The sequence below is a fragment of the Ambystoma mexicanum genome, chromosome 12, assembly GCF_040938575.1.
Source record: "Ambystoma mexicanum isolate Mex_15411 chromosome 12, UKY_AmexF1_1, whole genome shotgun sequence".
NCBI classification, from domain to species: domain Eukaryota; kingdom Metazoa; phylum Chordata; class Amphibia; order Caudata; family Ambystomatidae; genus Ambystoma; species Ambystoma mexicanum.
In genome coordinates, this window is record NC_090936.1 from 668,781,732 (window position 1) to 668,809,464 (window position 27,733).

The window sequence follows — 27,733 nt, forward strand, 5'->3', positions numbered from 1 at the left end:
GTCCTGTGCTCAAAACGTGGGGAATGGGAGACCCCGCCTACCACAATCTGACTTGTCATTTGTGAACACTTCTTTCTTTCTTGTGAATGCTATCCCACATTCTTTTTTATATTTAGTTGTACGGATTGCCAATAGTTTCTTTTTAGTATAGGCCGTTTTATTTTGACAAGACACCACTAGGACTGCCTTACTTTGATTTGATGGTGGCAGCTTGCTCCCATCTTAGATTTAGGTTTAGATTAGCGTTTTTTCACCCTACCTATACAGTTTAATAAACACACTTGAACTGTGATCACTTGTTTCTGTCTATTCTTGATAACATGCCTTACTTATATATGGTGTCACTTGTGGGATTAGCCTCAATTGAAACACATTGGGGAACCCTAAAGTTCAAAAAACATAGAGAGATTCTAACCCTTCCATCGCCACCAAGGAATCAACAGGATTTGACATCTATGGCAGTAGGGAAGCTATTATTCCCCCAGGGAAGAGAGGAATTATTCCTACAGACCTAGTTTTGATACCCCCTCTGAAGTGCTACATAGGACTGGCCCTGAAATCTGGCCTAGCATGGAAGTTCGGGATAGATGACTTAGCAGGCATTATTGATCCCGACTTCCAGGGAGCTGTAAAGGTTCTCTTACAGAATCATGGTGAAATCCCTTTTGAGGTACACCAGGGAGATCAAATTGCCCAGGGAATTTTAGAAAGAGCTCTATTTCCTCACTTTAAAGAAAGTGAACCAGACAAAATTGAACGGGGTAGCTTAGGCTTTGGAGAAGCTGACAAACCGCTTAACATCAAAGAAAGGAAGGGAGAAGAGTCTATCATCTATCCCGACCTAGTCTTTCCCCCAGTGAAATGATGCAGTGCTCACTGAAGCTTTGCTAGAAGTAATTCCGAAAGAAGATGGCTTAGAGAAGGGAAGTCCCTTTTTCTTCTTAAATCAGGGATTGCTTTATAGAAGAGAGACATCTACGGAGGGTGTAATCAAAACCCAATTTGGTAATACCCAAAGGCCACAGAAAGGTTGTACTGGAAATCACGCATTCCCATTTTATTGGGGGGCATTTAGGACAAGCTAAAACCCAAGTGCATATTAGTGGGACATTTTACTTATCCGGTATCTACTCTTATATAAAGACCTTCATCCAGAAATGCGAAATATGACCAAAAGACTAGCTCGCACATCCCAACACCTGCCCCTTTGAACCCATTACCGATCATAGAAATCCCCTTTTCCAGAATTGGTATGGATATAATTGGACCGCTAGAAACATCCAGACTAGGCAATAAATATGTCCTGGTGATCGTAGATTATGCAACTCGATACCCTGTGGCATTCCCAATGTAAAATAACACCACTCAGCAGATCCTTAAGCACCTTCTACCGTATTTCTCCAGGGTCGGTTTTCCCAAGGAAATACTAACCAACCAGTACTCCACATTTCCACCTTGCAAACCTCTGTGTACCATCCTCAAACCGACGGTTATCATGGTGAAATCCCTTTTGGAGGTACACCAGGGAGATCAAATTGCCCAGGGAATTTTGGAAAGAGCTCTTAAGTTGATCTCACAAAAACTAGTAGATAAGGACGAGAAAGACTGGGACCGAATGACCCCATGGGCACTATTTGCCGTAAGAAAAACCCCTCCAGATTCCACATGTTTCTCTCCTTTTGAATTACTCTATGGGAGAGAGAACAGAGATGTCCAAGACATGCTATGAGAAACTTGGGAAGGACGAGAGGAGGCTCCCATTCCCATCTCTCAGACCGCCAGAAGAATGCATTGAACATATGAAATTGTGTTACACATCCCCTGCTGCGAGGCTCCTCCTGCCCAGCTCCACTTACCTCTCAGGGGCTTTCTTCACACGCTTCCTGGCACCTTCCCTGTGTGGCTGGGTCGTGGCACCTCTATCCGAGTTCGCGGTCCCCTCTGCTTCACTGTGCAGTGTCCGAACGATTCCCGGGCATGTCCGTTGAGGGCTCACCACGCATGCATGGACTGCCATGTTCTTCGATCCGCGCATGCTCAGTGTTCTGGGCACTAGGCAACGACTGCTTGTGTTTCAGCACAGTGCATTGCATCTTAACATGTACACTTCACTCGTGCTTGCTCTTTGGTATCCTTGTACCTCAACTCCTTGCTCCTCGTTTCTTTGTGTCCCTGGCTATCCTTCCTAGTCTGGGGTCCTGCCTCCTTTCCTTGCCTTGCTGCTCTCTCAGGTTCTCCTATCTGCCTTCCTACCTGTGAGTGGGGTCTGCCCAGTCCTCTCCTTTGGCTGCCCTCTCCATTGCCTGTGCAGCCTGCTCCTCTTCCTTCTCCTTTTGAAGTCCTAGCCAACCCCCCGTCCTTGTGCTGCTGGTCTGGACTCTGACCTCCTTTGGAACCCGTGTCTGCTGTTGACTGCCACTCCGAGACCTGAACTTTGGACTGTACATTGCCTGCCATCCTAGTCAGTGCTTGCACTCTTCCTGCACCACGTCAATCTGGGATGTGCTGTCCCGTGGCATGGGGAATTGATCCAGGATCCCCTAGTTGCATTCTGGTGGGCGTTGGGTTGGTTTCCCGTGTTGACCTATCTACTTATCACAAGACAGTCTGGCATCAACTTCACCATCACCTGGAACATCAGGTGATAAAAGATTAAGACACCTATCCACCAGCTCTGACATGTACCCTGACCAGGAATTACAGGAGTAACCTTGAGCCCAATGTCAGGAAAACACTGCCTTGTGCCAATTGGCAGTTACTCAGGGAGCTTCGGTCGCACCTCAAGCCGAGGTAACCATGGCACATACGTCTCCAATGAAGTTCGACGGGGACCCTAGGCGTTTGGTGTAATTTTGTAATCATTGCAAGGTTCATTTTTTGTTTCAGCCCTCCCATTTCACTCAGGAGAAAGCCAAGATTGGATATTTTCTTGGGAAAATGAGGGGAAGTGCTTTGGCTAGGCCGCCCCAAATGCCACCAACAACATCCCCATCTTGGAGGATTTCACTGTCTTTGAGCGGACCTTTATGGAGGTATTCCAGTCCCCTAATTTGGATGCAGTAACTCAGGACCAGCTGATTGAGATTCGTCAAGGCGGAAGCAATATTATATCTTATCTGAGCTGATTTGAACAGTTAGCAGTGGATTCCCAGTGGCTGGAAGTAACCCAGAACACCTTCTTCCGCCAGCGATTGAGAGACAAATACTAGGATGAACTGCTACGTATCCGTGGACCCAGAACACTGGTTGCCTTACTTGAACAGGTGTTGAAGATTTGTCTCAGATCTTATCTGAGCTGATTTAAACAGTTAGCAGTGGATTCCCAGTGGCTGGAAGTAATCCAGAACACCTTATTCCGCTGGCGATTGAGAGACAAATACTAGGATGAACTGCTACGTATCCCTGAACCCAGAACACTGGCTGCCTTAATGGAACAGGTGTTGAAGATTTGTCATCACCTGACAGAAAGAAGAGGGGAAGGACGGAGAACCGAGCAAATGTACCCAAGACATTTCTCCAAACCAGTGGTTCCTGTCAGTTCTGCAGATCTGTCCCCGGAACCCATGCAATTGGGGGCCATATATCGTCCGTTGTCTGATTTAGAAAAGCAAATCTGACGTGATAATTGCCTCTATCTGTACTTTGGAGCTTCTGGTCATTTCTTTGGTACTTGTCCTTTACGTCCTCCCAGGTGTTCTGAAAACTAGATGGCTTGTTGTTAGAAAAAAAGGCAAAGACAAACCCCTGCAGCCAGTACCTCTTCTTGTTCTAAGAGTCCAGATCCCTTGGGGTAATAGACATGAAGAAACCACAGCCTTGCTCGATTGTGGGCGTGGGGAAACTATACTGACACAGCCTCATCTCCCAGGTTTGGATTCCAGTACATCAGAAAGAGCAAGCAACTCCTTTGGAAGTCATCGACGTGACACCGCTATCCACTGGTCCGGTCCGCAAACATACCGGACGTCTCTTTGTTCGCATCAACGACCATTTGGAACAGATCTCGTTCAATGTAATAAAGACACCCTCCTACCTTGTGGTCTTGGGTTTGCTCTGGTTACTGTTTCACAACCCTCACATAAACTGGGAATCCTCGACTTTAATCTTTGCATCCAATTATTGTATTCAGCATTGTTGTGTTGAACTTGTCTCCGAAATCATCTCTACCTCTTTGGAGTTTTCTTCGGCCAACTCGACACATCAATTCTGTTCTCTCTAAATCATACCAGTGGTGTACCACCAGTACCATCTAGTGTTTTCTGAGCTGGATCAGATTCCTTTGCCTCCTCATAGAGTCTTTGACTGTTGTTCCATTGACCTTCTGCCAGACAGGGCCACAAGGAAATACCTACTCCTTGACTCAACCAGAAAAGGAAGCTTTATAGTCCTACAACGACAACTGGTTGGCCAAGGGGTACATAGTTCCTTCAAAGTCACCGGCAGGTGTTCCTTTGTTTTTTGTACGGAAGAAGGAGGTCCCACTGCGGCCCTGCATTGATTATCGCCTATTGAACGAAATAACACACAAGGATAGGTACCCTTTGTCCTTGATCCATAACATTATTGAATCTCTTCACACTGTCAAGTTCTTTACCAAGCTGGACCTCAGAGGGGCATATAATACGGTTCGGGTCAAGATGGGTGATGAATGGAAGATGGCCTTCAAGACACCCAGTGGGCACTATGAATATAGAGTGATGCCATTCGGTCTTTGCAATGCCCCCTCGGTTTTCCAGCGCTTTATGGACATAGTCTTTTCTGATTTGATCGGCCTAAATGTCTGGATCTATCTCGACAACAATCTCATTTTCTCCACCACCCTGGAGGCAGATGTCCTTCATGTGCAAGAGGTTCTGTCTCGTCTGGCCGAGAATCATCTTTGCGCCAAGGCGGAGAAGTCCCTTTTTCTTCAGGAAAGTATTGCATTTTTGGTATACATGATTAGCAGCTCTGGAATACAGATGGATCCCGCCAAGGTAAAGGCTATGTTTCTCTGGACACAACCTCAAGATCTCAAATCTCTACAACTCTTCCTGGGCTTCATTAAGTTCTACCGTAGTTTCATCCTGGACTTTTCTTGCCTTACTTCTGTTTTGACATGACTCACCAGCACCAAGGTGCCATATATTTGGGACTCCGATGCTAGGATGGCATTCGAAGACTTGAAGAAAGCTTTTGTCTTCGCACCCATTCTTTGTCATCCTATGGAGGAGTCACCCTTTATCATTGAAGCCGATGCCTCAGACTTTGCTATCGGGGCTGATCTTCTCCAGAAGGTACATAGCACTGGAATGGAACATCCCGTTGCATACCTATCTCGGAAACTGTCATCAAGTGAACGTAACTATACCTTCATCGAGAAGGAACTGCTAGCGATCAAGGGGGCCTTCGAAGAATGGAGGCACCATCTCTTGGGCAGACGGTTCTCGATGGAGGTTCGTACTGATCATAGGAATCTCTAGTTCCTGTGAAGAACCCTTTGTAGCAATATGAGACTGGGTAAACTGGGGAGGACCAGTGATCATGGTCTATATTGTTCTCAAGGTTTAGTTAGTTTGAGTTTTTACTTTAAATACCCAGAAGGACAAAGGGAATCAAGTTCGGACTAGCGGTAGATGCAGCAACACTGACTCTCATCACTTGTCCGTCTCAGTTTACTCAGCCTTGAAATGTATTGTGTTACTTTACTACTGATTTCTTGGAGTGTAATGGGATCAGTAGGTATGATACTGTAAGCCTAAATATACTGTGACATCTGCTGGACCTCTAGAACTGGTTGTGAATTGTTAACCATGTCTCTCCCTCTATGCACTACGTATGTATGTAGCCTACATGTGAGTAGCCTATCTGTATTCCATGCCAATTGGCGTGATGGATTTTGTGACTATTCCTGTATCAGTATTATTTGGTTGTGATGATGACTTTATAAATGTATTTTTAAATGTCTTGGTTTCCTTTTTCCCCCCACTCCTTAGACATACATGTGTTGTGACTACCACCAGGTATGGGGCTTACATTTAGCTTAGGAGTGGGCATGGCCTGCCTATAGACCTTTACTGTTTGTATGCATACACTTTTTTCTACTGTGTGTAATGTTTAACATTAAGCACATATTTTAATCTACACTTACCCTCTCTTTAATTTTTTTTATAGGGTGTCTTTTATTCAGCATACCAGTTGGTGCATTATCTGGGGGTAATGATTGGGAATAACTATAGTACACTTTCGGCCGACCTCTTCCATTCTGTGAAGCCTCACTGCTCCACCAGAAGACGTTGGTATAACGTTTGGCTAAAATCTCTGCATTGCCAGTAGGTTAGATGGTTTACATCCCTCTGTAGATGGCTGTGGAAAAAATCTCCCCACAGTCAGAAAAGGCACCCACTTAACTATGTTTTACATCGGAATTTGGTTTTGGTATTGGCAACACAGAACATGAGAAAAAGGTTCCAGAGCCGGACAATATCCCAGTAGTAATATTACTGGCGGTTACCATTTTACACTTACAAATTGTGTTGGTTAATTAGTTTTGTTGCTCTCTCTTGACCTTAATATTATTTATTAAGAAGAAGGTGGGATGGGGTGGGATAGGTTTTTCAAAAGCTAACATCGAGTTGTAGGATATCCTGCAGATCATTTTCAAATGAACGGTGCACAAAATAAAAGTGTAAAAGTGTCTTTACGCTTTCATTTTGTGTTTCATCTTATTTTCCTGCTGTTCCAAGCCACATGGCACAGATTAAAAGGAAAAGTAAAGGCATGTTTGCGTTCATTTACTTTTCACAATTACGCTGCTTTGTAAGTGTTAACAATTGCGAGTAGTGCAAGTGAGCTAGAGAAGGGGGTGTAGAATGGGTGAACTGGAGAACCTGGGCTAGCACTGCAGCTTTTGTGCACAGATATATGCTCTTATTGCTACACAAATATTAGAGCAATGCACCCCTGCCACACTTGGTTCATGTTATGTTATGTTATCCAATATTTATATTTCACCCATCAACAACATATTGGTCATACGGCACCTGGACTTGTCCGAAAGTTGGCATATTGTGACCTTGTTATGGTGTTGCCAGACCTTAGTCTGTGGAAAGGAGGTGGAGGGCTGGCTGAGCTGACAGGAAAGATATAGTAGAAAATAAAATGACCAAAATCATGGTTTGCATTAGACTCAACAGGGACGTCTCTAACCATCTCAAATGTATGCCCTAAAGTCATCTCACTGGAGGCAGATTCTTCAAGGCCAAGTGTGAGAAGTACCACATATCTAACAGCACTAGGATGCAGGCAGTGCATAATTCACAGGATGTCCAGAACAAGGGGAGCATTCTCTACAGCACCTTGGGTTGGTCAGTAGCCCACTTATACATGGTGGGAAGGACTCTGAATTTGATAAAGTGCAGGATTTGCAACGTATATAGAGAGACTTTACACTTTGGTTAAAGCACATCAGGACAATGAATAATGTTTACATTGTATTAGAAGGAAATAGGTATATGTGAATCACCTGGGGTTCCCAAATTAGAAGTGGTCCCTGTGGCTTAACTGGGCATCCACGTCGGCTCCCACCACGTCAACCCAGGCTTCCACTTTTACCCCATAAGGATTCTCAAAATAGCTGTAGAGTTTTGCATGGTGGTCCCCACTATCTGTGTCGATTCCTTCCCCTAAAAGGGGGGGGGGGACGGACTAAAGGTGTATCCTTATCAAACTCTCTCCATCAGGAACTTTCTAAGGTATCTAACTTGTTGATCTGTCTTCTCTTTCAATCTGTTGACTCCACAGAGTCTTCTCACTCTCCTTTCTCCTCTTGTCTCACACCCATCCTCATCACTGTGTCTATTTCTCTCTGTCTCTTTCGCCACAGTATCCTTCCACTGATCTTACTGGTCTTTCCCAATTATTCTATCATTACCCTCTAACTGGTAACTCCTCTGTACTTATGCTCCACTTCCTGGTCTTAGTTCTATCCCTCTCTTTCCTCACATTATGTGCCCTGTTCTTGTCTCTCTCTCTCTCTCTCTCTCTCTCTCTCTCTCTCTCTCTCTCTCTCTCTCTCTCTCTCTCTCTCTCTCTCTCTCTCTCTCTCTCTCTCTCTCTCTCTCTCTCTCTCTCTCTCTCTCTCTCTCTCTCTCTCTTCTCTCTCTCTCTCTCTCTCTCTCTCTCTCTCTCTCTCTCTCTCTCTCTCTCTCTCTCTCTCTCTCTCTCTCTCTCTCTTCTCTCTCCCTCTCTCTCTCTCTCTCTCTCTCTCTCCTCTCCCTCCCTCCCTCCCTCCCTCCCTCCCTCCCTCCCTCCCTCCCTCCCTCCCTCCCTCTCTATATATATATGTATATATATATATATATATATATACACATTTTACTGTCTCCACCCGTCAACTCTGTCCTGGTCTTCCCAACAAACCTCACTCCCACCACTCCACCTGCCTCTACTCCCCGATACTCACCCTCCTTACTCTAACTTCCCTCTCTTCCACATGCACACAGTCTGTTTCACTCCTACTTTCTTTTAACTTCCCCCCTCTCTCTCCCAAACAACTTGAATGCTACCGCCCTCTCAGACTCAATGCCTTGACTCTCTCTCTATACTGCAACAGTCTTAGCCGCCATCTTCTCCACCTGGTACAACCTCCTTGGCTCACCTTCTCTGCCCCTGACCTCAACCAAACACTTTGCATTCCTTTCAGCACCTGCTAGCATTTTAGAGACCTGATCCCCCCTGTCTAAAAAAAAACTGGACATTTACTTCAGCTTTACTCCTTGGCCAATTGCTAGCTGAATGATTCCCCTAGGACCAAGGAATTCGACTGCAAGTCTTTAAGAAGGTTTCTGGCCCGCCCCTTTTCAGTCTTCATTCTTGTGCAGGTTGCCCTAAGCTCAAGCTGCTAATTTTTCCTGACATTGTCTCCATGATTTGGTGAATTTTGCTTCGAACTAGGTTTGAGGAGGATTTCTGCGTCCCCCGGTTCCTCTCCAGTTTCTTTCCACTTTCAGCCCATTTACTGTTAACCCCCATCCTCCTGGGGTCATTCTAGGTTGGTTGGTGGGTTGGGTTTTGGTGTCTCATTCCTTTTGGGAAGGGAAAATAATTCAACTCCATTCCAATGTTGGTCATGACTCCATTCCTCCTTCTGCGGGACAGGAATTTCCAGGTTTGTACCCAGGTGCATTCTGGGGGTTGCCGTTCTGGTCTCCCGCTACTAACTCAGGGTTCTGTGGCAACAGGACTTCTGTTCAGGCTTCGCAAAGGTTGGATGTTCAAAGGTCTTGGTTCGAAGGAAGTACACATGAGAAATTTTAGAACCAGATTAAGGTCCCAAACTGGAATCTCAAAATGGATTGGAGGGGACACATGCGTCAGTCCCTTCAGAAATTGTATCACTAGTGGCATTTTGAAGAAAGATACCTCTTGAGACAAGCACTTATAAATTGACAGCGCTACCAATATCCTTTTAATGTGCCAACCTAGAGCCTCACTTTAGCCAGCTGTAACAAGAATGATAACACCAAAGGTATACTGCACAAAATGGGATCCACATTCATGTCCCTGCACCAACTGCAGAACTTATTCCAACGGCAGCGGTACAAGGATTTTGTTGCTGGCCTTTTGGCTGAAAGCAAAATCTCCATTACATCATCTAGGAGGTCCCAATCTGTATACGTCAACCTCTCAGAAACCAAGCGTGAAGGTTGAGTGCCTTGACTTCTGGATGGAGAACCTGACCTTCCTCACGCGTGAGATGATCCTCTTTGCAGAAGATGTACTGGAGGTCAGATGGACATGTCCAGAAGGTCCGGGTACCACATCCTCCTTGCCCAATCCGGAACAATAAGGATCATGGATTTCGCAACTTTCTGAACCTCCTGATCACATGAGGAATAACAGGGACTTGAAGAAACGGGTACATGAGTGGAAACTCCCAGTCCACTACGAATGCGTCCTCTAGAGCTCCTCTTGGGGGAAATTCCCTGGAGCAGTACAGTTAGAAATTCCGGTTGACACTGGTCATGAACAGATCAACTTCAGGGATTCCCCAAAGGGCAAAGATCTCTTGAAGGACTTCCTGAGCTAGTTCCGACTCGTGGGAGACTGTGCTCTGCCTGCTCAAAGCATCCACCGCTGTGTTCTCCTCTCCAGTTAGGAGAACTGCTAATAGAGAGACACACTCTTGAATTGCCCAGAACCAGATCTGCATCGCTTCTCTGCACAGTGGAAGCGACCCTGCAACTCCTCTCTTATTGACGTGTTACATGGCCACTGTGTTGTCTGTCATTATCAGTATATTCTTTCCCAGTACAGAAGGCACAAAGGCCACCAGCACTAGACTGATTGCTCTCAGCTCCAAAAGATTACTTTATAGTTTGGACTCTGATAGAGACCAACAACCGCTGATTGTCATATCATTTTCATGTGCTACCCACCCCGTGACTAAGCCTTCGTAACTACTATTATCTCTGGCCGTGGCTGTCAAAAATGTCTCCATTCAGAATGTTGTCCTTGCAGGCCCACCACATAAGATCCTGTGATACTCTGCTCAGAAACCTGAAGAAGGTCTGACATCTTGGCTGAGAAATGGGACAATTGAGTCCTGAGAGCCAAATGGAGAGATCTCATTCTCAGGTGAACTTCTGGCACCAGAAAAATGCAGAATGCCATGAAGCTGTGCCACCTCAAAAAATCAAAGGGAGACGCTAGGCACTCTGGAATTTGGTGACCATCTGTAGAATGTGTTGAGCCCTCACCTTGGGTGGTAAGGCTTTTCCCAAGGATGCATCCAGGACTGTTCTGATGCACTGGAGTCTTTGAGATGGTATCACGTGCGACTTCTTGTAGTTGAGTGAGAAGCCCAGTCTGCGCAGAGAGTGGCAGGTTATACTGAGATGTTCCAGGGCCTGTTTGGAAGAACACGCCCTGATCAGCCAATTGTCCAGGTATGGGTAGACGTGAATCCCCTCTCTCCTGACACTCGCTAGCACCAGCACCATCAGCTTGGTGAAAAACCTCGGGCGGAGGTCAGCCCGAATGGCAGAACTCGAAAAATGTTAATGAGAACTGCGAACGGCAAACTCTTTGTTGTGCTTGTGATAGATAGACACATGAAAGTAAGCATCCTGAAGGTCTAATGACACCACCCAGTCCTGGATCTGGAGGGCCTGAATGATCGGAAAAAGGATAACCATCTTGAACTTGTCCTCCCTGAGAAACTTGTTCAAGTCTCTTACGTCCAAGATGGGTCTCAATCATCTGTCCTTCCTGGGGATTACGAAGTAAGGGGAGTACCAACCCGTGTTCCTCACCACTACATGTACTGGTTCTCAAGCACGGTCAAAATTTCTCCAGCACAAAGAGTGAATCTGGAAATTTTAAAGATTTCTCCCTGGTGGATGATCCTGATGCCTTTATAGAAAGGGCAGGCAGTAACCCCAGGCTACTGTTTCCAATGCCCATGCATCTGAAGTAATACCCGTCATTCTTGCCGATGCTGTGAGAGTCTGCCTCCCACCAGGGCTTTGTGGACTAAGGGCTAAGAAAGGTTTTGAGATGGCTGATGCAGCGGCTGAGTGTAAATCAGCAATTGCCTGGGTGGTCTTAGCACCTCTCCCCCATCCACCACAGGGAAACCTTCTCTGACCACTTTGACTTGCCAGTCCTCTCGCTCTTCCAGCTGAGGCATAAAAATGAAAGGACCTGCCCTTCCTAGCTGTTCCACTGGGGTGAGTTTGCGGTTGTCTGATTACAGCACCAAGGGATTTGGCTGTCGCTTTAGAGATCTGCAGTTTCTCTAGGCTCTCGTCAGCCTTGCTGCCAAATAAGTGTGTGCCATCAAAGGGCATTTTAAGAAGTCTTGATTGCACATTCGAAGCATACCCAGACTTCATTAGCCACCCAAATCTGCATATCACCATGCTAGCCACCATTGTTCTGAGAATGCTGTCCACAGAGACGTGACCAGTTTGAAGGGACTCACACATAGCCTCCTTCCAATCTTTAATAACCTTCAAAAATCAGTCTCGTTCTTCCCCTTTGCGAATATGATCAGCCGCCATCGCTATACAGTGCTATAGGGTAAATGTGAACTTAGCAAGTGCGTATTTGGCATTTGCCAACTTAACGCCCATACACCCAGCCGGGAAGACTTTTAATGCCAAGGCATCATAACGTTTGTCATCCCTGTCTGGGGAAATCGTTGGGTAGGGAGTTTGTTTTGAAGTCAATGTAGCGGACTGTACTACCAAGCTTTCTGGAGTTGAGTGTCTTAATAGGTAATAAGGATCGCTACTACAGGTCCTGTATTCCTGTATTTACTTGCCAATTTGTTATTTACTGCCAGAATTAAATCTGGCGTATCCCAGTTTACACTGACCAACCTTTGCAAGACTATATGGAAGGGAAGAAAACGATCCTCTTGGGGTGCCTTGCCCAAAATGTCTGTCAGGTCATCCTGCTCATAAGGTGGTGCATGGCTGACCTACCCCAGGAATTCAATGGCTTTTGCCATTAATTGTCTATATGACCCCTCTGTGTGATCGGAGGGATCTGGTCTGCCATATTCAATCACTGGGGAATTGTCTATTCCACTTGCCATCTGTAATGTCTCATACAGATCCATCATCCATGAATCTTCTGTTATTAGAACCTCTGGAATGCCTTGAGTTCCATACTTCAAGCCAAAAGGTCGATCTTCATCATATGATGGCTCAAACTCCTTACATATTGACGGATGTGACTTGAAAAAGTCCTGTCTTGGAAGTGGAGTGAAGGATGGTTTATTTTTCTTGACCTCCTTTGACAATTTTGGCATTCAAAAACAATTTTGGGATTCGACGACAATGGTGTCTAAGATTTACCCGATAAGTACATCGAACTCTTTGTTGTCGAAGGTGTCAAAGGTTTTGGCTTTGACAGGGCAGGTTCTCAACTCGAAAGGACCTTCAAATGTTTTCTAGGAGTTATATCACAGACACCTGGGCTCAAGGGCGCATGGGGCTTGGCCTTTGCCTTTTCCTGGTCAGGTTTTTCCTCAACAGCAGCATTGCTCCTTCTCTTGTGTTTCGAGGGGGTGGAGGCCGCAATCTGGAAAACCTGGAGTATTTTTTGTCTGAATCTCTCCCATTCAGTCGGTGAAGCTGATTTTGTCAGGCAAGTTACCCGTTCCGGGGAGGACCTCATTGAAGAGGACGGCGACATGTGATGCCTTTTCTTCATTTCTCGTGAAGACGAAGATGAGTGGTGAGATCCACTCTTAGATCGAGATCTTTTAGCTTTCTTTAGATGAGCAGTGTCACCCCTTGACTCGTCAGTGGATCTCTTTTTCGACAGTCATTGAAGGGGATGTATGTATCCTACCTGTAGCTAACATCCCTTTAAGTTCTTTCAGTGCTTTCACTGTCATCGAAAGGCAGTATCTACACTCTGATGTCTTATGATCGTATCGCAAACACCACAGACAGACTTGATGGGGGTCCGTGACGTACATATTTGCCCCACAGTCTTGGCATTTTTTAAACCTCGATCTTGGAATCGACAATGCCAATGAAGATGCCATCGTTTACTCAATAGGTTTTTGGAAGGAACCGAAGCGCGCTGATCTTCTGAAGCGATAGCTCTCACAGAACAAAATAACTGAAGCTAACAGTCGCTGGGCACACTATATGTACCAGTGGTGATGTCCCCATGAGAACGGATGCCCTCGAGAGACATCAAGTCGACTGGCATCGACACACAGCGCCCCCTGCTGAAAAGTTTCCTAAGCAGCTTAAGCTGGATATGGCGATATATATAAAAAGTTGAGTAATACGTGGGAGGACAAAATCCATTCAAAAGTGAGGTTTCAGAGGACCATATTGTTCCAGTGGAAAATGTGCAGATGGGTGGAGGAATGTGATGACAGCAACACACCAGGGAGAACAACCTAGAGTGAGACAGAAGAGAGAAGGGCCAGTGAAAGATCATTGTGATGGGAAGTGGGCAGAAGGTGGGAGTACGGTGAAACTTCTACATCAATCCCTACATCAGACCATCAACACCAATATTGCACTCAGCCTGGCAGAAAGATTCATCGAGAACATTGTGGAAAGGGCCTTGAAGACAGCACTTGAGGGACCTTGCAAACACCTATCTGCCCAGGAGGAATGGATCCACAGCCGGGCAACCATGTAGCCCGAGGAAAGGGTCAGAGGAGAGGAACACTTTCCTGGAAGCACCAAGAGGGTACAGACTTGATGGAAAATTGTTTTAACCTGGGACACCGGAAGATTTTGGAAATATGTGTTACCATCAGATACCCGAGTTAAATTGTGTTGAACTTTGTGAACCTTTGGCTACTTTTTCAAACATCCCCTTTGGAGCAGGAGTGCCTATTCCTTTCAACACTTGTTTGAGAATCCCCACTGGCCCTACTCACATTACACCTTAACACTTGGAGAAATCATGCTGACAATTTAGCTTACTGAGTTTTATCTGAAAGCTAGCAACTTTTGTTAAACTTGAAAAGACCTTTATAATAAAAATGCTTATTTTACTTATTGTGTCTGGGTCTCAGGTATGTAGCACAGTGACAGTAATTGTCAGCACCCTGTTACACATGGTTTAGCCACTGGGCCAGCTTTTTCTACAGGGATGATCAAGTAATGTAAGGCTGGTTCATGGAGTGATTTCACTGAAAATGAGGGGTTTACTTACATTGTCTCTGAATGAGTATGCCAAAAGTAGACCCTGCCTCATCTTGTCCAAATGCTCACAATAATGCCTCTGATGTATGGGTATCCAGAAGGAGTTATATCTCCTACCTTTGTATGTGGAGGAGAAAATGGGAACAAATTTGCTTTTGTGAGTGCTCTGTTCCATGAAACCGGATGCAATGCCATTCGGTTTCCAAGGGTTCATTTAAGTTGGATATCCATGCCTTCTAAGTAAGGTGCTAAATTGATCAACCAAATAGTCCAAAGAATGGGAAAAGTAATACATTCGGGGGACCAACATCAGTAATCCTCCCTCATCTTTCATTTTCGCAAAATATTTTTTTTTTGTCAAGACAAATGTATGGTTATGTTTTAAGGGACCTATTTTCTTCTTTAAAACTGCTTGATTTCATTTACTGCAAACATGTGTCACGCTTATCGAATGTTATTGTCTTCTGTGATAAGATGTTAAAAAAACACTTTTAGATTTAGCTTTTTTAGCATTAAATAATGATGAAAAGATAAGGGCAAGCGCATACTTACAGTACAGTCTAGACATGTGTGTGTGTGCATATGTATAAACAAAATAGGATTTGTAACATCACTGTACCTCGTTTGCTGTGTTCGCCTTCAAAGGAACATAAAAAAAGAAAAACATAGATTAATAAAGGGTGATGTTTTGAGTATTTAGTCACCATTTTGACACATTGTAGATAAATCAACACATTCAAAGAAACCCTGATTTGTAGGCTTAGGACAAACGTATTTTTTAGCTAGACTGGTACTCCGGCACTGATTATGCACTTTAAACCAATGTACTAAACACTCTCGAAGCAGATGAATGTGTGACGAGTAGCTCATAAAAGTACACTCGCTACTTTGAAATCATTTCATTTTCAAACTTTATTGCGGCGTGAGCCATAAAAGTTACCAACAAGTACAGTTAACAATAAAATAATTAAATAAACCATACTAAAAGAGTCCCACCACATTCTCATCCTTAAAATGTATTAAAAAACAAGCAATTAAACCATCAATAAAACATCAATAAATATGAATATAAAGATACAAATTATTACATACAATTAGACTCCAGTTAGCTTAATAAACAGCACATAGGTTAGCCAGGATTATTGACTGGACGTCATTACAACTGTTGTAAGACTAACATTGCTCACTTTAGACCTCCCGAGCCATGATCTATGTAAATACTTGGTGACAATATGAACTAATGTAAAGTCACACATTCTCCTACAGTATACTGTTGCCACTTCACCTTGACAAATGCCAGCAAGCCTAATGATTGGGGCTATACATTTTCCTTGTAAATCTTTGTACCAAACTGTATTATTATGCCCAGCCTAGGTGTGAGTGAATGTTGCGAGTACCAAAGTACTAAGACAAATTCTAGGTATAAAGAGCATGCCTTATCACATCCAGGTAGGCTTCATAACCAGAGTCAGGCTTGATCATCAGATAGAGGTGACCAATGCTAAGATTAGCATATGGCTCCTCCATAGACCATCAAGATGATTCAAAACTCACTCGCTTGATCAAGCCCTTGGTTTCACTGGTCATGGTTTCCGGTGCCCTCCATAAATGACCAAGATGCAAGACTAGGAGCCAGGATTTCACATGTTAAACCAATGAAGAGAACACAATCCTTCAAGAGTCATAACATACATAAGAGATTTTCTAGAATGAGCTAAACCTGTGGAGGTCCATAACCTCACCCAATATAAAATAGGTTTCAACTTAATAAAATCTCCCACTAGTTGTAGGTCACATTCCAAGTGCCTGATGCCTCCACTGTATTTTTCCAGGGTGGCTGTAGCTTTAACAACTTGATTTTACCACAGCCCATTTTTACAGAACTTTATGCCTCGATAGTCATAGGTTGCAACTTGCTTGAGGGCCAATGCTTCAATATTGAGCCTTACTGATTTGGGTGACCTGGGCTTAAATGCTATCATTTTAGATTTCCTCTTATTCAAATCTAAATGCAATTCCCTGCACTTTTTGTTAAAGATCGCCAATGTGTTTTTGAGACCAATCGAAGGTTGTGGCCAGCAGCAGTGCATTGTCGGCAAAGAAAAGCACAGGGAATTTCATCTTGCCAACCTAGGTGAGTCCAGGCTGCGTGCCTCCAGCTCCTCGATTACTTCATTAATATATGATATGGCATTTGTAACGCACCTATACACAAGTGTCTCAAGGCGCGAATATATAAGCAAAAGAGGAGCAAAGCCAGCACACACCCCTGACTAACACCTTTCTCGACATCAAGCAACTCAGTGAGCTCTCCACCTAGGTCCCAACGTACTGATGCTTTGATTTTGGTATACAGTAACTGGAATAAAGTTAACAAATTAGTGGGGATTTTCCTTTTAATCAACACCTGCCAGAGTTGGTTCCTTGGAACACAGTCAAATGTGGTCTTCAGCTCTACAAATACAGAATACATCCTAGACCTATCTAGCCGTGTGTACTTTTCCAGAATCAGCCCAAGCCAAAACTCTCTGCCCAGTTTTGCAAGCATCCCCAAAGTAGATTAGCAATACATTTTCTGAAATTGGGCAATAGTTCCCAGGCGTCCCTCTATCACTGTTCTTAAAAATTGGACGATTTGCGCTTGACACCACAATTGGGGAACCTCTCTTGAATTAATCACAGCATTGTAAATTTGGCAAAGAACCGGGGCCCAGTTCAACGGTTCATCCTTAAAAAGATCAACGGGGATCATGTCGAGGCCAGGTGCTTTCCCACCCACCGAGGTAGTGATTGCCCTTTCAACCGCCTTCACAGTAACTATTTCTATGCTTTGAACCTGTGGTGTGACTCCATCAGAGATATACTCCGACTGCAAAACCCCATTATCTATGTACAGGTCCCGAAAGTGTTTCTGCCAGGAGGAATGGGGTATACTACAATGTAGCTCATTAGGTGTGTTGAGATCTTTTCCAGCAACCATTCACCAAAACAGTCAAGGATCACTGTTTTACATGTAGCTGTTAGTATGTCCCACCTATCCTTGTTAAAAGCGACATTTTCAGTTTTAAGTAATGTCTCATAGGAGGCCCTAAAGAATCTTAGCTTCCCTTTGTTCACTAATTGCCCCTCCTTTAAACAGGACATTACCCCTGGCTACTCGACACTCAACATCAAACTCAGATGATGGCGGTCATGGCTGGAGTAGACAGTTTGAGAAGGAAGAGCTCCAATGGTGATATGAGGTCTGGAGTGATAAGAGAAGGGGAAGCAAAGTGGTTTGCATCAGACTCAACAGGAAAGTTCTCAACAGGAAATCTCAAATGTATGCCCTAAAGTAATCTCACTGGAGACAGATTCTTCAAGGCAAGTGTGAGAAGTACCACATATCTAATAGCACTAGGATGCAGGCAGTCCATAATTCACAGGATCTCCAGAATGAGGGGAACATTCTCTGCAGCACCTTGGGTTGGTCAGTAGCCCACTTATACATGTGTGAAGGACTCCGGATTTTATAAAGTGGAGGATTTGCACCGTATAGTAGAGACTTTGCACTTTGGTTAAAGAACGTCAGGACAATGAAGAAGGTTTACATTTTATTAGAAAGAAATAGGTATATGTGCATCACTTGGGGTTCTCAAGTTAGAAGTGGTCCCTCTGGCTTAACTGGGCATCTACGTCGGCTCCCACAACCTCAACCCAGGCTTCCCCTTTTCTCCATAAGGATTCTCAAAATACTGGCCCCCACTGCCTGTGTCTATCCCTTACCCAAAGGGGTTCCGGGGGCTAAAGGTGTGTCCTTATCAAACTCTCTCCGTCAGGAACTTTCTAAGGTACCTAACTTGTTGATCTGGTTTCTCTTTCAGTCTGTTGACTCCAAAGATTCTTCTCACACTCCATTCTCCTCTTATCTCACACCCATCCTCACCACTGTGTCCATTTCTCTGTGTCTCTATTGCCACAGTATCCTTCCACTGATCTTACTGGTCTTTCCCAATTCTTCTATCGCTACCCTCTAACTGGTAACTCCTCTGTACTTATGCTCCACTTCCTGCTCTTAGTTCTATCCCACACTTTCACCACACTGTGTGCCCTGTTCTTGCCACGCTCTTTCGCTCTATATATATCCTTTTTACTGTCTACACCCGTCAACTCTGTCCTGGTCTTCCCAACAATCCTCACTCCCACCACTATACCTGCCTCTACTCCCCTTGATACTCACCCCCTGACTCTAACTTCCCACTCTTCCACACGCACACAGTCTGTCTCACTTCTACTTTTAACTTCCCATTCTCTGTACTTACTCCCAAACAACTTAAATGCTACCACCTTCTTAGACTCAATACCTTGACTCTCTATTCTGCAACAGTCTCTGCCTCCTCCTTCTCCACCTGGTACAACCTCCTCAAAAGTCTCTTGGACCACCATCTCTGCTCCTGACCTCAACCAAACACGTTGCATCCCTTTCTGGACCTCCTGGCTTTCTAGAGACCTGTTCCGCCCGTCTAAACAAAAACCTTGGTTTCCCACTGAACATTTACTTCAGCTTTAACCCTTGGCCAATTGCTAGCTGAGTGATTCCCCTAAGAGCAAATAATTTGACTGCAAGTGTTTAAGAAGGTTTCTGGCCCACCCCTTTTCAGTCTCCCTTCTTGTGCAGGTAGCCCTGTGCCGAGGCTGCTAATTATTCCTGCAATTCTCTCCACGTGCCTGGTTCCTCTCCAGTTTTTTTTCCACTCTCAGTCCATTGGCTGTTAACCCCCATCCTCCTAGGGTCATTCTAAGTTAGTTGTTGGATTGGGTTTTTGGTGTCTCATTCCATTTGGGAAGGGACAATTCAAGTTGCGCTTTGAAACACTTGTGTATGAGCGCGATACAAATAAAATATCCTATCATATATCATATCATAAGTCCATTCCAATGTTGGTTATGACTCAGTTCCTCTTTCTCTGGGACAGAAATTCCCAGGTTGTACCTAGGTACATTCTGGGGGTTGTGGTTCTTGTCTCCAACTACTAGCTCTGGGTTCTGTAGCTACAGGATTTCCGTCAGGTTTCGCGAAGGTTGGGTGTTCAAAGGTCTTGGGGTGTACTGAAAACGAGGGAAAAAGGGACCTGGCCAGGAAAGAGGCTGATAGGTTTTGTGTCAGGGAAAGTGGTACCAATATCCCTGTACATCTTTAAGCACTCTGAGGAGACAAGGGTCGAGGGGTTCCTCCAATTCCTACACCACCTTTGGAGTAGGAATGGCTCTAGCTGTACCTTGATAGGCCTCCTTCCTAAATTGAGAGGGGTCCTAAACCCTCTCTTGAAGGGTAATACTATGACTCTGTCACCACTAGCTAAAGCCCACGCTTACCCAACCCCACTGGAGGGAAGAATAAACTAAGTATGGCATATGAGAGGAGATCACCACATATCAACCAGTGTATCTGTGCATAAACGAAAGAATAGGCTTTAACTGTGTCTATGGGTAAAATCATTTGGACAGAAATTAAGTTGACATTACTGATAAAGAGCTAATCCGCTTTCTTCTTCTATAATATAAAAAGGTAGTTTTATTATACCAGTAAAATCCTTCTTGTTCCTCCTTTGGTTGTATGTGATCCATTATCCAAAATCAGAAACCATTAGTTATTGGACCAACTCGAATAGACATTTTGAATCTCATAGCAACCAAGAACCCCCTTACCATGAGTAACAATGTTACCCAAGCCCTACTTATTTAGCCAAACAAACTGGGGTACAGGGACCTGTATTAAGTTATAATCCAATTATAAATATGAGCCAGAATGCAAAATACTGTAACAGATATGGTGTTGGTTTAAGATTGCCTACATGGGAGAGGTGGTCAGATGTCATGTTCATTCTGGGTAATTGAGTGGCACGTGTGTCTTTACTGTTTACCTTCCTTTAGTTTGTTCCTCAAAGTGTCAATGGCTTTGTCTCCATCACCTGCCCTTATGTCTCTGAGCTTATTAACATCTCTCTGTGCTGAACTCTTCACTACCTCCTTTAAGTCTGCAACTGTCCTACCCCATTTGTAGAAATCCTCTGCTGACCCAAATGTCCTGGCAAACTAATGTGCAGTTTCCCATCTTCCCAATTATTGAAGGGTCCTTGAGCTGGTTTTCTTCAATCAGATCACTATGTACCTTGAGGAGAATAGAAATGCACTTGAATCTGGCTTCTGTAGTAACCACTCAGCTGAGACTACACTCATGCAGGTTTCCAACTTTCTCTCTGATTGCACACTAATCCAAACTCTCTACTAATCCTTTTGGTCCTTTATGCCAACCTCAACACTATAGACCTCACGCTCCATGACCTTGGGTTTCACAAATCTTCTCTCACTTAGATTGCCTCATACCTGGACCATCACTTCTTTAAAATCTTCTGAAACTTGGAAGCACCTCCACCCATTCACTGTCCGTGACCCCCAACAATCAGTCTTCGGACATCTGCTCTTCATCTTCTATACTGCTTCCCTCAGAAGGCTCCTCTTGTCCTTTGTCTTTTATCACCTCTTTGATGACAACATGCAAATCTATGTTCTCCTTTCTCTCCCTCACCCCAACCTTCTTCAAAGGGATGAAAAACTGTCTCACTACAATTTGTCAGTGGTTGGCTTTGCTCACCACAAGGCTATTGCTAGGAAGGCTTGTGGCTACATTATTGTCAAATGGGAGGCACATGTATGTGGCAAGCCTCAGGTACAGGCAATGTTCCCTCTGAATCAGAATGTGAAAGTAGGTGTCCTGCAAATATTACAAATCCATCGAATCCCCTGTTTGAAGGGACACAAGAATTTTGAGCAAGGCCAACATGTGGAAAGATTCCACAATGAGTAACTTGGAATGATACAATATCGGGAGTAAAACTTTAGAACTTGCTCTTTTATAGATAACAATGCTATTGCCACCATATTTTTAAAAAATGTTGACCCTCTCGCAAAATGTCCAGGGATGTTTTCTGGATCGTTTGTGGTGAAACAGGAGGGGTTTCAGGAAGGGAGAGAGAATAACCATTCTCCGGAATAGAAAGGAAAGGACCCAAGGATCTGCAGGGTCTAATTTTCATTGGTTTAAGCAAACCTCAAGCCTTCTTGAAACTGGGGATGCAGGATCTTTGCTAGTGATGGTGTGTGGCAAATACAACCCCTTGGGAAAGTCAAATATATTTTTTGGTATCCTGTGAGGAAGATGTCACTGTAGATGTTGGTACAGATTTGTCCTCTGCCCCTTTTGATGTTAGAAATGTAAGCATTTGCACTGGCACTTGAAGGCTGCCTGTGTTTGATTTCTAGGTTAATTGCATTGCCATTAATTTGGCAGTTCTTACATGATGGCTGGATACCCCTAAACAACCCGGAACTCGGAACTCTGGAGATCCCAGGTAATACAGAAATAGGGTTGTTCCCATTAGATTACGATTAAACAGGAATTGGTTAAATATTCAAGTTATCAGAATCAATGTGATTTGTTTGTGATACTTTCATATTTAACCAATTCATGTTTAATCATAGTCCAACAAGAACTTGTGTGTTACTTAAACATTTGACAGCCAACTTTTTCATCCCCATTAATTCATTATGGGAGGTGGGAATGGGAATTTTATGGGCCTGACAAGAGGGGCTGGAAGGAGGGGTGAGAGTTTGGTACGGGACCCACCCCGATAACTGGGAGGCAGGCCTACTAAAAAGAGGAGCAACAGCGAAAGATACAGGAACGAATTTCTGAGGATGAAAGTGTTGCCTTTCGAAATATGGATGATGAAACCATGTACAAACGATGTCAAAAAACCTGCTCTAGGCGGTTGAACATATTTGGAGTTTACTGATTTCACAGCTGTAACATTGGATTTACACTTTTCTAAAGCGTCATCATTGGAGTGATGGAAAGAGTTGTGCTATCAAATGGAGGACTTTGCTCCCGAATGTCAAGGTGTGAAAACGCAGCAGAAAGATAAGACTTTCTATGGATACAAAGAGTGTTATTTAGAGCCCTGCATGCAGTGTGCTTCATATCTTTGTAAATCTCCACTTGTTGCTGTGCTGCTTCCCTGCCTTATGAAATCCAGAAGGTAAACTCATCAATAACTTTAGTAGGAAGACATTAGTAAAGCACTCTAAATCTCCCCATTTTAGAAGTTTAAATCCAGCTAAAACTCTAGAGGCATTTATCTAACTCAATTGCAGTCATATTGATAAATCATTTGAACACGAGAAGTACTGATGTGTAGTATTGTAGTTATCTATCTGCACTGTGTGCACACAGTGCTTCTAGTAGAATACGGCTCTGTCACATAGAATGTTATGGGACCTGGGAGTTCCAAGAGCTACAGTTGGGAACAAAGGATGGGAGTACCTTACTGAAAGGATGTCATATATTCATCTCCCTGCCTTTTCAACCAACTAGCCCTGTAACTATGAAATATACGTACTCATTTTATATATACAATTCTCCTGTGCCGTACCTGAATACAGATGTCTTCTTACCATTCCTGATACTACAAAAGCCCAGCACTGGAGTCTTACTGTGTAATTACTTTCATTTCTTACTCCCCTCATTGCTATTCGGTGGTACCGATGATGAGGGATCAGAACACAATTTCTCGCTAGATGGTACTGAATGTGCATTGTCAGGGGATTTGGCAGCCACATTTTTTACCCTTGTGTCTAGCATGTCCGCTTGGATTGGTAACAAGGCTTCAAAACTGCACTTTGATAATGAGGTCACGGTGCATGGATTGAACAAATCTCCAAGGACAAACTTAACCAGTACTTTCCCTCCATTGAGTAACATTTCCCTACCATGAGGTAAATTTTGTCTTCCTGCTGATACATGCTCACAATGGAGCCATCATGAGGGAGCTACCTGTCAGATGTAGCATGAAGGCCCCAAATGCACCCAGTACCAATGGATGACCCATGTGTGCGCATAGCTTGGAGAGACTTATCCTCTTTCCATATTGTGGGGCCTTCTAATGCTTGACAAACTCTTCTATCACCTTCTTTATCGGTGTAATCAGGGGCATCGAGAGTCGTCTATCTGCAAGGAACTGGGACAAATACCAAGGCACAAAGTACTCATTGGATAAAAATGCCCAGATATTAGATGCATAGATGGTGAGGAATGGTCGCTGAGAAATGTCCCCCATAACTAATGCACCTTTGGAAGCCAGTCTTGAAAGGCATGTCGGAGAGGGAGCCACCGTTATGGAAGGACATTTAAATATTGATCAAAAAACCTAGTCAACGTGAGGGCAAGAAAAAACAGGCATTGGCAATGCCCACAGTTTGGGCTTTTATGTAGGCATGGGAAACACACTTTCCAGGCACTGCCCTAGTGGTATTAACTGCCCATTGATGGTAGCAGATACACAGTGGTGCAAGTACTTGGGCATCTAATAGCAGTGCCTGGAAAAATGCCCGATACTTATATACAAGCCAAAACTGTTCGTTTTGCCAATGCGTGTTTTAACAGTACTTCAGTGAAGAACACGCATGCATAATGTTTATAAATAAAGTGGCTGAAGGCAGACCTGGTTAAGGCATTTTTATTATACCAGTAGTGGTTTTACTGCTCCAGTCAAGTCATTGACTTTCAGAAGTCTGCTTTGAAAAAACACTGGCAGGTACTTTGAGTACAGAGTTTGACAGTAAGGCTTGATTAAAGCGAGCTCAAAGATTTCCCACGAGGAGGTGTTTTGGATCTGCAGGGGCAGGAACTGGGTGGCAATGGCCATGGGGATTAGTATAACTATTGGCAGTAAATGGGTGGGCAAATACCCAAACAACACTTACAAGCTTTGTATCTCTCCTCATATGCCATTTCTCCCCATCAGTACTATGATACAATCGTTTCGGCTTATAGGTGGCGCTAAAGTGCCACCTAATAGCCAAAACTGATAAAATGGCAAGAAAGGAGGTTGTTGTACAGCAGTAGCAAAATTCTGACCGACCTGCATTGGCGAAAAACAGGAACTTTGTTATGGCAGTTTGTGACGTGTTGCTAGAGTGAGCAGGGCTTGGGCGCAGAAAAACATGTGCACAGACTTATATAATTAACTTTTGGGAAGTGAAGTGGCAGCCTTTCTTTGAAAGCCAGTTTCCCAGCACTGCCTGCGAATGTAAGCCCTTTCAAGCAGTTAGGAGGAAATCAAAGAAGGACGACAGAGAACTCGGAGTCCTTGAGCCTTGTTAATCGAGAGGCGTTAAGTTGGGGTGTATTGCAAATCTGAGTCTCTCTCTCTCGATAAACCTCTTTTGTTTATTGTCACCTTGAGGAGGAGCCATTCTCTTGGGGTATTATTTCTCTTGTCCAGGTTTCGCAAGCCTAAAATGCCCTTAATAAAGCATTAAACAATCTAACATGTTGTGCTCTGGGATAATCCTTTCTCAGCTCTGTGGCAATCATACAGATGGGAATGTTTGTGGGCCTGATTTACAACACGTTTTTCATGGGGTTAGGCTTTTGAAAAAGCCTTTTGTAAATCAGCCCCAAAAGTGTGCATACACGACCCTTAAGTGTTTCTTTACTCGCCTCGAGTTTATAAGAGATGGGTGCAGTATCCTCTCGAGGATTACACACAACTATATTTGCAAAAACACGTTTCGTATTCTTTTGCTGGAGTATGCATGTTTTCAGATAAAACTTATTGAACAAGAGATGAGTGCGTTTGAGTCTGCCATTATACTTTTGGAATATGCGATAGAAAGACTAAAATAAATTACTGTAGTTAAGCACCATGATTGGTAAAAATCACCTTGATAAAATTAAAAGATTAACAATTCTGTTTACTGTGATACAATACATACCAGAATGTTAAATCAGGTCGAACCAAAGAAAATCTAGATAGGGCCTCATCACGAGTTGGGCGGTAGCGCCGGCGCTATTAGCGCTGGCACTAATAGCCCTACCACCAAACCACCGGCGCTATTAACGCCGGATCACGGGTTTGGCGGAAGGGTTATTGCCCATTCCCCATTGGGCCCATTTGGGAATTCCTCATTCCCCATTGGGCCCAATGGGGAAAATTAGTGCTATTACCGCCGGTGGATTTCCCGCCAGCGGTAATCGCTCAGAACTGGGGGGAAATCCGCCAAAGCCATGATCTGGCGGACCCTAAAATGCGGCAGTAATAGCGCTACCGCCGCATTTAAGGGTTACCGCCATACTCGTGATGAGGCCCATGTTTCAGTCATTTTGTTCAGGGATTGTATGATTAGACGTGTGTTTACATGCATGTGAGAATAAGGAATCTGGGAGACTGAGCATGAAAGGCAGCAAGAGCCTATGCTAAGAAGATTGATGAGGTGAACTTTGGGTTTTGGAGGGAATACCGGGCTCTCAGCACCCTTTGGCACCAGTTTTACATTGATTATGTTACAAAATGCAGACTGTCTTTGAACTGTTTTATGGTCAAATGTAATGATTTCCCAATTCTTAATGTTATTCTTGACACTTATTTCTCAGTGCAAATATCGATTTTGCTTGCTTTGTAAGCGGTGGTTTGTGAGGAATATTTTGAAAGCACGATATGCTTTTATATGCTTTTATAGATCTAATGACAAAACAACAAATGGGCGTGGCCAAACCCTTAACTGGATGCCATTACCTCTGTGGCTCCCTTGTAAATTGATGGGTGCAAACAATACAAAAGAGGGACTAACAAATCAATTAAGGGGATAACACAAGTATATATTTTAGAGCCCCATGGTCGCTCTACTCTATGTTCTCAACTTTTCCAGGGGTGTCCGCATGCATGCAACAATTCTGAACAGTAGCAATATGGGCTTTTTTGGGTGACAAGGAAAGCTTAACAATAATAGTGTACGTTGTGGATAACCGTGGATGTGTTCTAAAGCAGACCAATTACCTTTATGAGAACATTCTAGAAAATGAGAATAGTGATATGCATGTTCCTCAAGGTTTTCTGAAGCATACATCTATCATTTCTATTTGCTAATGATAAGGTCTCTGGGTTCAACATAAGCAGTTGACAAGTATCTCCGTCACTAGCGGGCACACATACCATAAATAAGCACAAACGTCAATGGGAGTACAGCAAACAAAGGAAAAGCACTAAAATAGACTTACCAGGTTCGCCAATTCCACCGTGTTCACCTAAAGGGAGAAAGAAAAAGAAAACATTCAGGGCCAAATATTCTTACAAGAATTCTCCAGTGTATATATTTCTAAAGGTTTGCGGTTTCTGAAGTGAACTGGATAGACCAAACTGAAATCTATATACATCATTCCAAGGCAAGGCGCCCCACAATCTCTACACTGTCAGGCCTGCGACATACAGGTACAAAAAAGCTCCAGCAACAAAAGCGTGGTGGATGTCTCTGTGGCTCCCTTTCAACAGACAATGCTCCTGGCTTTTAGGAAATGATCACTGCCACAGATCTTTACAGAGATCAGAATAATGAGATCTTGGGAGCGATAGATTGCTTCATGGTCTTGCTGTGTCTTGTGAAAATGCTGTCCTACCTTGGAGCAAATTTGAATCTAGCCAAAGACCCTTCAGTGAGAGTGTACGCTATGAATGCATTGTTTAAGTTTGGCTTCTGGAGCAAGTAATCATGCTTCCTGCTAACTAAAATTGCAACTTTCAGCAGGTCAAGTTACAATCCACCTTTTGAATTAAGAATGATCAGAGAAACGAGGCCCTCTTGTAGGGAGTGAGAGGGGGGAAAAGAACAGAAACGAAAACAAATAAAATCAACCTACCAGATTTGCTATGTTTGCCTACAAGGAAAATAATACAGAGATTGTAATTCAATATTTACTGATCATTCTTTGCTTTTCTATTGGTTGAGCGCATTCAAAGGGGAATGCAAGGGGGACAGATTTATAACACAGCATCATAACGTCACCTGTCTCTCGGCAGAGCAATGCCATATTAGGCAGTGGCACATTTGTGAAACCAAGAAATCGTGAAAGGCTTGCTGCTCAGGTTACAGCTTGTCTAGGCCACTGCAACCATTTCCACATTAACCCAAACATGTGTTTCTTCTCTGAGTGTGACCATGAGAGTATCAGCAAAACAAACTTAAAGGAT

General features: G+C 43.9%; 1 protein-coding gene across 50 annotated transcripts in view; it reads right to left on the reverse strand.

Moving 5' to 3' along the window:
* LOC138513982 (mucin-19) overlaps positions 1-27,733 on the reverse strand; it is a 1,848,798-nt gene that overhangs the window by 1,655,686 nt on the left and 165,379 nt on the right. For all 50 annotated transcript variants that reach the window (XM_069629210.1, XM_069629207.1, XM_069629194.1 and 47 more), the window contains exons 12-13: positions 26,767-26,793; positions 15,289-15,306 (exon numbers count right to left, since the gene is read on the reverse strand). In XM_069629210.1, the coding sequence (XP_069485311.1) occupies positions 15,289-15,306; positions 26,767-26,793 (45 nt within the window). The remainder of the gene's footprint in view (positions 1-15,288; positions 15,307-26,766; positions 26,794-27,733) is intronic.